General features: G+C 35.0%; 1 protein-coding gene across 1 annotated transcript; it reads right to left on the bottom strand.

Moving 5' to 3' along the window:
* Nucleotides 1-5,113: 5,113 nt before the first annotated feature.
* On the bottom strand, nt 5,114-8,805 carry LOC114256292 (uncharacterized). Its single transcript, XM_082873490.1, has 3 exons — nt 8,643-8,805; nt 5,968-6,046; nt 5,114-5,866 (listed from the first exon to the last, which is right to left on the bottom strand). Exon 3 carries the CDS (start codon nt 5,834-5,836, stop codon nt 5,288-5,290), a length of 549 nt encoding a protein of 182 aa, XP_082729616.1. The 5' UTR covers nt 5,837-5,866; nt 5,968-6,046; nt 8,643-8,805; the 3' UTR covers nt 5,114-5,287.
* Between the last annotated feature and the right edge of the window lie 2,518 nt (nt 8,806-11,323).

Here is an 11,323-nt window from a genome sequence, read left to right as displayed (position 1 = left end):
TCTTGTTTGGATGTGGTAGCATTTAATTGGATAAGTGGTTGAGTTTTTTTTTTCCAGCCTTTTATATTGTTTCAGACTGTTTTGCTGTGATTCTGTGTGTTTTCCAGCCCCTATTATTCCACAATGACTAAGCCATCTCTTGTTGTCTCTTCTGATATACCCACAAAACTTGTCCCAGTTAGTTCTGATTTTTCTTTCTCTCATCACACTTATGTTCATCGTATTACGAGTGTGGTGTTGAATGGGAAAAATTTTGCTGCATGGAGCCATTTCCTTAAACTCTATTTAGGGGGAAAGGGGAAGGTCCATTGGCTTTTACCTACTACTACCCAACCAGCAACGACAGACCGTACCTGTGCCCAGTGGGACATTGATAATTATACTATCTTGGGATGGATGTTCAACTCTACGGTGGATCGTATTTACCACATGTTCCTTTATTGTGACACAATTCTAATTCTATGGCATGATGTATGCTCATGCTTATAATGATGCTCACATCTTTGAGCTCTATTAGGATTTTGCTTGTGCCTCCCAATCTACTTTGGGACTTTTTGTGGTAGAGTTCTTTGGATATCTTCAAGCCCATTGGGAAGAGTTGGCTCAATATGAGCCCTTAACTCAGTTACCAGTAAATGTTGCCTCTCTTGTGTCCAAACGCCTTGCTCGCCAGCATACTTATCAGTTTCTGATGGGTTTAAACTCTGAGCGAAACTCTGAGCGAATCTCTTCGAACTCAGATTTTAAACACATCACCTATGCATCTCTCTATGAGGCTTTTGCCACCATTGATAGTGACGAGTGCCGTAGACGTCTAGTTCAGCCGAGCCCTCCTCCTATGTCTCCTGTTTTATCTAGTCATATGGCTTTTGCTGCAAAGTTTGGTTCTCGGGGTTTTGCTGGTCCAGTTACTTGTCATCATTGTAGTGTTTCTAGTCATGTTAAGACTCGTTGCTTCAAACTTCATCCTGAGTTGAGGCAACGTTCTTCCTACCCTTATGGTATTGGCACCCCTCGCACTGCTGCTTTAGTGGAGGTTGCTTCTACTCCTAGGTCTCTCAATATCCCTAATTTACAAGGATAACAGACTTATATTGGTTAGCTTCAGGCTCAGCTTGGATCTCTCACTACTAGTTCTCATGGCCCATCGTCTTTGACTGTTGCCAACCTTGTTACTAGTACTTCTATTGCTTTCCATGTTCGGTTTGCTAGTCTCTCATGGGTTGTGGATTATGGAGCTAATGATCATATGAGGGGTGGGTTTTCCTTTTTTTCTTTTCTAGTGCCTACTATTATTGCCCAATCTATGTATCTTGTTGATAGTTCTTCATCTTCTATTTGTCATAAGGGTGTAGTGTCTTTATTCCCTACCATTACTTTATCGTCTGTTTTACATGTTTCAAATTTTGCATATAATCTCTTATCCATTAGGCCCCGTTTGTTAGAGCTGTGAGAAAGTGATTATAGATTATAACTTAACAGATTATAGCTTATAGCTGTGAGTATAAGCTGGTTACCTGTTGAGTGTAGTTGTGAGATTATAGATTTAAGAAATAGAGTAATGTTTGGTAAATAATCTATAAAATAGCTTTTTGCCGTGTAATTGTCATTTTTATCCTTATGAACATAAAAATTGTAATTTTTTCATTTTTTTCACTTTAAATTTTGAAAAAGTTATTTCATTAATGGAAGTTGATTAATTAGTACCTAATTTGGTAAATTTTTACATTACCTCAAATTTATTTTTTTATATTTATTTATTATTTATTTTTTTAATAATATTGAGTTCACAAAGGAACAAAAACATGTCATTGCAATAAAAAATACAATAAATTACTATTAAGGCAATAAAAATAAAACTTTCTAGATATTTAAAGAACTCCTAATTTTGTCTGCAAATTGACATACAAATATTATGTCTCCTCACTTCTATTTCGTTGTCATCACATGCAACATCATTTTCATGGCGTGCTTGTTGAGATGAAGATCCTTCCTCTTCATTAGGCATATAATTCGTGAATCTATCATAAGAGGCAAATGTAATATCGCGGAACTCACTTCGCCGGATGAAATTATGAATTGCCATTGTTGCACAAACAAGTTTGACTTGGGTCAGCCATTTGTAGTTTGGTGCGATATCCTTTATCATCGGCCATATTTCTTTTCAAATCCCAAACGTTCTCTCTATTACACTTGTAAGTGATGAATGTGCTTGGTTAAATTTTTCTTGTGCATTTTTTTTTTTTTTTTTTTTTGGAAAGGGGGTTGACCATGTTCAAATTGAGCTAGATAATATCTCTCTCCTTTGTAAGATGCAAGATATCCTTTCATATTTGGATACCCAGCATCCACCAAGTAAAACTCATCTATTTTAAAATTTCAAAATGAAATTAAAGTAAACAATTATAAATGTAAAAATAAGTATGGAGATGTGAGTGTGGTGCATCTACTGTAGCAATCAAATATAAAACAGTTACCTCCTTGTGATTTTGGAAAATTATAACTAGGATTCCTAATTGTATCTAAGAAGATTCGAGCATCGTGTGCACTTCCTTCCCATCCTGGTAAGCAAAATGTGAAACACATATCAAAGTCACATGCGACCATTATGTTTTGAGTTGCATACCTCTTTCTACCTATTAAACGAGATTGCTTGTCTGGAGATATATATGCTTTGATGTGTATTCTGTTAATTGCTCTAATACAATCCTATTGCAAAATAGTTAATAAAAATATTTTTAGTCACAGATTATTAGAAATATCCTACAAACATTATTATATGTAACACCCAAGTTTCACTTGTAATTATTTTTTTACCTTGAAATGAGGATAATATTTGCGCTTGCTTCGAATATATAGATGCAGACCATTTCTCGGTTGAGGCCTTACCCAATCAATAGACATCATTGTAACAACTTTTAACACTTTTTGGAAGTATTTTGAAATAGTCTCATCGGAATGTTGAAATCTTTCTTGGACATTTTTGTTTCGAATGTCACCGCCAACAATATACAAAAATATTGCAATCTGCTCCTAAACTGAGACTTTTCATCCAATTTCAAGGCCATACTTTGTCTGTAACAAATCACACAATTGATAAAATACCTCTCTTTCTATTCAAAAATTTTCAAATATTCTTGTTCGATTCCCTTCTTGTAATTCTACCATCCATTTCCCCCCTGTTAAACTAGATGTCCTACATGATTCTTTTATCAAATAATTTGTCGCATATGTCACTGCAACTGTTGTCGCCGTAGCTAAAAGCATATTATTATGTTGTTGGGTTTGCGATGTGCTGCCTTCATCTTCAATAGCTTCATCATGGTGATCATTATTCCATTCATCGTCTTCAAAATACCTACTTATTTAAAGGCTTAGTTACTATTACAATAATGACCTTACTTTCTTCTAATTAGATTTTAGTCCAAATTAAGCATTATAAATCATCATGACTTCAAGCAAAATTAATCTTATAGTTTAACTCAAATTTTATTTTTAATTTTAATAATTTAGTCCAATTTTAATTAGGTTATTTCGTTCAAATTAAACATTAAACTTAATGCACTAATGAATCAGAAATGCTTTTGGCTCAAAATGTATAATGTACTAATGAATCCTCATATTCACCTCTAGCCAAAAATAATAGGGCCAGTTTCATATCGTTTCATTTATGTGAGAAAATATTTTTTTTTAAATAAAAAAAAAATTGAAAATCTCACCTCACCTTTTTTTTTTTTTAATTTTTTTTTCTGGGTTCTCTATATATCATAATTATGAGACTTCCTAAAAGTCTAGACTAGAATGTGGCATCAGTTAACATATATTTTTTATTGATTGCCAAATTTTGATTGATCTTCTCAACAGCAAATGAACTCTAGACTGGAGTATGGCATCAGTTAACAAAGATATTGCTCACTTAGCTATGTATTTTGATTTCTCATGTATTTCTAAAGTATCTAGAAATGTTGTAAAACTAGCAAATGAGCTAGCAAAGCTTGCTAACATTTTTAATGGTATGTGCTTTCTATTTCTTAAAAAATTAAAATAAAATAACCATCACCGAAAAAACCTTATATATTCTACTTCTTTTGCTTTTTATCAATTTACATGTGACCACCAAATAATCAACAAAACTACCCTCTGACAAGATGGAAAATAACTATTACCAAAACCCTTAAATATTCTACGTCATTTCGTTTTAATCATAATCGAATACCCACAATTTTTTTTTTTTTTTTTTGTTTTTTGTTTTTTGTTTTTTGTTTTGTTTTGTTTTGTTTTGTTTTTAGAATGGGTATCTTTTTTAACTATCTTGGTCAAGCATACTCAATCACAAACACCTTGCATTACATGTTTGAACCTTATATATCTGGAAGATCATGACAGGATTCAAAATTTATTAACTAACAAGTCCAACTCAGAAAGCTTCTGGTTCTAATTGATGCTTTTACTATCAATGAGTGATGATAATCAAAATATTTGTTTCAGATCCTAAACCCAAAATTATTTAAGAGCAATAGTATTAGTCTAGGCATGATGATTTGGACCACACTATTTGCATGCCAAAAAGGCCCAAAACCAGAGAGCAACAAAAGTAATGTACATGCATCTAGCCCCGGTCATTTTCCATTAAGTATTTATTCATTTCTAATCCTAAAAGTCTACAGTGGGATTTAGGAAGAGCAACTTTTAGCAAGATTATAGGGAAAGTTGAAGCAGCTGTAGGAGTAGGAATGAGAAAACAGGCTATGTTTTTAAGAGTTTACCTCCCTGCTATGCATACATATCTCAGTTGTGGAGTATAGACAACTTTTGAGCAATGTTTTTCAACATAGTTCAGAAGGCCCCTTGTTTGATCAATAACACCAGGTGAACCTTTTGGAGGTGGCCTGAAAGGGTACAACTGATGTTGATATACAATATATATATCAAACTAAGCTCTACATATATATAAAAGTCTTCACCATTCACCTACCATTCATATTCAAGATTGAAATCAACCATTCAACTAACATTCAACAAGTCAACTATTCACCTGCCATTTAATTGAGAAAATGCCACCTACTCACCAACCATTCAACCATTCAACTAACAAAGTCTAACATAATTAAAGTCCAACAAAATATTAATAAAAGTCCAAATAAATGAGTCCAACATAGCAGTCTAACATAGTCAATATTAATAAAAAAAAAAAATAATGAGTCTAACACAACAGTCCACAATTAATAATAAAATTCTTAAACATGAAATAATTAGAAAATTCAGAAACATCCAACTTCAGAAACAATTAGCCACGATAACCTGTGGTGGTCTTCTCTATCTCAATCTCCAACTTTAGAAACCTCAGTTGAACTTCATCCGTAGGAAGAGTTATGAAGCACTTACGGTGCTTGTCTCGTAAGAACAATCTGGCAGCCCATACATACAGCTTATCATTCAGGAACACACCAGGGATGCTTTCCAACTTCGCAAAACATTCTGCAATTGAAGGATATCTTGATGAGGTCTGTGTTGAAGTAGTTGAAGATGACTCAACCACATTGACTATACGATCAAGCGTCTTGTTAAGTAGAGCTGCACTAGTAAATTTCTTCTTTGTCTTGCTCGTGGTTGATGAACCATCAGTGTTTGATGGACGTTTTTTGTTTAACTCGGAAGGATGAACCACCTCCAAATCAGCATCATCATAAAATTCAACATCATGTGGGGTATGAAATTCCTCCAGAGTCTCATCAGTGTGAGGCATAACCCCTGAGCAAGGAGTGTATGCCCATTCTCCTGTAGCTGCTGCATCTGAGAATAATATGTCTAAGTCTTCAGTGAATTGCAATGGCATATGCCGAAATTTAGTAGCATCAAGATACCTCTGCAACAAGTACAAAGGAAAATTTAACAATTTCAAGTAACAAAATTTGGTCTATTTAAACAAAAAACAAACAGAATATGTACATTAAGCAATTCATTTACCTCCAATTTCTTGGTCCACCACTCATTAGATGCAGATATAGCTCCAGTCAATGTATCACGACCTAAGCCTGTCTCACCCCTTAACAAATTATTCCATAAAAGTTAATTTTTTTTCAACACATCCCAATGATTTTTCATTTGTATTCGTTGGTATGCTTTTCCAGTCATACTTTTAAACTTAGTTGTCACATTTTCCCACCCGACCCTGTCTAAGTGTGCACCAGATTTGTGTCCAACCTTCACTTGCTCAACACAAAGCTTAATAAAAATTTCATTTGATTTTGCATCCCAGTGAGCTTTAACGGATGGTACTTGACTTGATTTTCCCTTGTTCTTCCTATTATCAAATTGTGTTTCCTCTTGGGTACTCATTCTATGAAAGAATTTTTTTTTTTAAAAACAAACTCATTCATCAATGCTTGTATTACAACAACTAGATCAGTATAAAATAACCATACATGGCAACTACGTCAACATTCATTGGGTACAAAGCTTACTACAATAGTTCATGGTAAACTACATTAGCACGAAAGCACCAGGTATCTCTAAACAGCACCTGTCATCATTTGAAGAGTAATGCAACTGACATAACAATACAAATCGTAAGCAAACCCACAACAAACGGCTTCATGAAAGCATTGGTTTGCTCAAGCATTTGGTTCTTCACTTTTAGTCCTACAATCTCCATATTTTGATTTTGATCAAGCATTCTCTCGTTCCTCAGCCTTTCTACCATCGTCATAGATTTTGGGGTACACCACCTCCAAAATTGACAATTTCTCTTCTCACAAATAAAATACAGTCTCCTTTTAGATGGCTTGTCAGACTCGGTAAACCTTATGGCAGCTCTTAGCCCACAATCACATTTCAAAGCCTCATACCTCAAGTCGAAGTTCTTACCACTAGAATAATAATTACTAGAGGATGACATGCCTCTACATTAATTAGGAAGAGTTGAATCCAAATCCTTTAAAATTAATTGGGAAACTAATTGTAAATATATTGCACCCAAAAAGTATTGATTGAATAAAATGTTTCTAACATATATTGACAATTCGTTTGAACCCATTTGTTCCTAGAAAAATTTGAAGTGCACTGATCTTATTTCATATGAAAGAGTTATTTCTAAAAGAAGGTAGAAAATTTATCAAAGACAAAAATTTAAGTTGTTAAAGACAAAAAACCACTTTATTATTTACATATCCTTAACAAAATCTATCAAAGATTGAATTCACTGCCTTTGAATGAGAGACAAATCTAGTCTCTCAAAGCATCAAAATTGGTTGCAATGTTTTAATAAAGCTAGCTCTCTTTTCCATTAAATCTTGTGAATATTTCAAAAAATACCTTACTATAAAGTTGGCAAAACTAAAGTTATGGAACATTGAAGAACTAGATTGTGACTGGTAATATGCATGTAGTTGAAACCAATTGGCTAAAAAAAAAGGACTCTGCAGGTAAGGTATCCCTTGCAACAGCCAGGGTCTTTGAGTGGTATGTATACTATTAATTTATGCCCTTTATAAACCTAAATTAGTGGGAGTCTCATGTTATATATATATATATATAACACTAGGATGCCAGCTAAATTAAATATATATATTTATGCCCTTTACAGACCTAAATTAATTTTGGTAATATTATAGTTCATGCAAAGGGTCATCATGGGAGACTGAAAGATCAGATACTTGTGGAGCTCAAGCTAGGACGCCGGCTTACTCTTTCTTCTCTCTTGCAAAACATGATGTGGTGGGCCAAATTTTAGATTCTTGAATTAATAATGGATATATATATTCAATTGTCTAAGACATACGGATCCTCACAAGATAATCTGATCAAGCTAAATATGAGTAAGAATAGACCGACTTACCAATCAAGTTTATCCAAATGTCAGTTAGTCATGAGTCCCATGTGACACACCATGTGAAAAACCAATTATAAAAAACAACTAAAAGGAGAAAAGGTTGCAGCTCATTCTAACCCTAATTCTCCTACTCTCTTCCTCTCTTTACTCATGAATTACTTAGAGATTATTGTAAATGAAATGTTGACTTAAACGTCAAAGGTGCTTTGGCCGGCATTGCTCCAATGACATATCCATCATTTATCTTTTTAAATCAAGGGAATTTTGCTTCATCAATATATATATATATATATTGATTCCACAATATGAATAGTTTCCCTAATGGCTAGAACCAGCCTTGTGCAATTAAAAATTATCCTAATTTTTAGTAAATTCTTTCTCCTATCAGAATTGTAGATCTCTAATAAAATTCAAATCTTTCTCTATGTCTTGGTCCCTGAAGATTATGGTTTTGTACAATACAAAGAGGGTTCAATTGGCTTCTCCTCTAGTTTGATCAACATTATCAAAGTTCTAAGAATGTGTCAAATCTTAATTGAGCACAAACACAATTAAGCACTCACATTCCAAAACATCTAATGATTAAATAAATAAATGACAGATCGCAGTAAAAATGGGCTTTTTAACCCTAATCAGAGAGTGAAGAAGAGAGAGAGAGAGAGGCGTTTTCAACCCTATTCACAGAGAGAGAGAGAGAGAGAGAGAGAGAGAGAGAGAGAGAGAGAGAGAAAGAAAGAAGACACCATTTCACATAACCAAAAACAAAACCCTAATCAATGTCCATACATGTATCTCAACCATGAAATCTTACCTTTTCGGTGCAGATGAACGGAAAACAGGAGGACGACTGTTCTTGGAGAGGTAGACGACTGTTCTACAAGCAGGATCTGGTGCGATCAGATAGGTCGATGACTGTTTTCATGGGTGTTTGGTAGAGCTTCTTCTCGGTCGCCAGAGGAGAGGAGAATAAGAAAGAAGAGTGTGAGAGATGTGAGAGTTAAGGCAATAGAGATCATCAAACGATGCATTTTCGTAAATAATGAAGTTTGGGAGGGGCAATTAAGTCATTTCATCCCCCTACACCAGCTGCGCGCTTAAGCTAAAATATTAAGCACCCCCTGACTAAGTTTTCAAAAGAGCTGAAAATTAGCTTCATTTAAGCTATAAGTTGGTCAAGTTAAGATGAACCAAACACAAGTTTTTAATTTAAATTAAGTTAAAAGCTGAAATAAGCAACTTATAAGCTCTACCAAACACCACCTTAGCCGTCTTGTCAAATAATTTAATTGTGTTATTGTCTTCTTAACCCCTTCTTACCTTTTACAGGACCTGAGTTTGAAGAGAATTTTTGGCAAGTGCTATGAGCGTGATAAACTTTACTACTTTAGGGATCTGCCGAACAAGCATTCATCTTCTTCTTTAGCTAGTTTTCAGGCTTTTGTTTTGCTTGCTTTCACGTCTTGTACTTTTAATATTCAAACTTTAGAATTATAACATGCTCGTATAGGTCATATTAATTTTCAATATTTATGTTAACTTTTTCTTTCATTTAATAAAGCTTGCAAAGGTTCTAGATTTCATTGTGTGGTTTGTGTGTTATCTAAGCATACTCATACTAGCTATATCCCTCATATGACTTGTGCTCCTCATGTTTTTGATTTTATACATCCTTATATCTAGGATCTTTCCCCCCGTCACTGTATTTTCTAGTCATAGACATTATGTGACTTTTATTGATAATCACCTTAGGTGCACTTGGGTTTATCTACTTCATCGTAAATCTAACGTGTTTCCTAGTTTTGTTCAGTTTTTATAAATGGTTAAAACTCAATTTCATACAGTTGTTAGGAATATCTGTTCTGATAATAGTAGGGAATATATTTCTAATGAATTTTGTTCCCATCTCAATCAAAGCGGTATTTTTCAACAACTTACTTGTCCTCAGACCCTTGAACAAAATGATGTTGTTGAATGCAAAAATTGTCATATTATGTTTGTTGTCCGATGTCTTCTTCAGGGTATGGTGTTCCCAAATCTTATTGGCATATGGTTGTTGTGGATGTTGATTTTTGACCACACAACCAAACGAGGAACTCAGTTGGAGAGCATTGACAGAATAGATTAAGCCTAACAACCTGCTCAAGAAGATGAGAATCTGGAGGTGATCCGTCTACCCGAGGGCACTCCGACAATCAAGTCAGTAATCAATATCTCTCACGGATAGCAAATAGTGCTTAAACTCACAAGAAAGAACTTATCTCAGACTCATGAGGGTGCCTTGATTTTATAACCAGCAATGACTTGATCCCTTTAGAAGACTCACTTCAATGGACTCAGGCTCAATGCTCATCCTGGACCCTCATTTAGATAGAGATAAACTCTTCTTGAGCCTTATTTTTATCCAGACTGAGATCCTCCCCTGTTATAGGACTTTTGTCCCTTATTTGCTTATCTCGGATTCTGGTATCTCCGCAGATAACTTTAGCCTAGCTGAGATCATCTCGACAGCATGACCAGGCCACGTGGCACCTCAGCTGACACTTCGACGTCACTTTATCCACGTGCTGTTATTCACAAAATACTCCCCACAACTGCCCCCTAGATTCTATTACCTCGTTAACCTGAGGTGATGGAACCTAAACCATTTGTCAATATAGCATGTCGGCTAAAATACACTCTTCTCTTCGACCAAGATCATGACCCGTCGGCTTTATATAACCAAGACTCAACTGTCCATTTTACCAAGAACCAAGAACCAAGGATCAATTTCTTGAAACACCTTAGCCAAGATCGCCCTTACAGCTGAGGTTATGACCTCACTTAACTCAAGAATTTAAGAGTTCTTACTCATTATAAGCTGTCACACACAGTCATTCTAACCGTTTTAACAACATGTCCTTTCTTCTTTAGTTTGTACCTGACACGCGCTATCGAGGTGCCTCATTCCTACCCACGCTACCTGACAAACACGTCGTCTAAGGCAGCTCATTATGTTTTGCCGCCTTTTCACATTTTTAACAAAACTTCCTTTTTCTCTCTCTATCTCTTCACTTCGTATTCTCACATTCTCTCCATGCTCAAACTCTCTCTCTCTCTACACTCCTGAATCCTTCATTGCTGTGTTCTTGAGCTCCCTACAATCAGTGCAATCCTCTCCTCTGACGAGCTTTCCATCATTAGTTTCTATCGTCTGTCTCTAGCAAGCCATATTCCGGCGTCTTTTGTATCGGCATCGCTCGATAAGTCCTCAACTTCTTTTTAATTTTTGGCCATGTTCATCAATGTATCTGTCGCCATTGAATCTGTATTCACAACTATACTCTGTTTTTCTAATTTGTTCTTGAATTTATTCTGTGCTGTTTCACAAATTGTGTTCATACTCTGTTCGTGGTTCTTGCATATACCTATGCACTGTTTCACAAATTGTGGTTACTCTGTGTAAGCACATCTATTTTCTATTTCTCTGTTTCATTTCTTGATTTCTGAATCATG

The sequence above is a fragment of the Camellia sinensis genome, chromosome 6 (genome assembly GCF_055761805.1).
Source record: "Camellia sinensis isolate YWXY chromosome 6, ASM5576180v1, whole genome shotgun sequence".
Lineage (NCBI taxonomy): Eukaryota > Viridiplantae > Streptophyta > Magnoliopsida > Ericales > Theaceae > Camellia > Camellia sinensis.
Note: the sequence above shows the minus strand (reverse complement) of the source record. Positions and strands in the feature narration are given on the sequence as shown.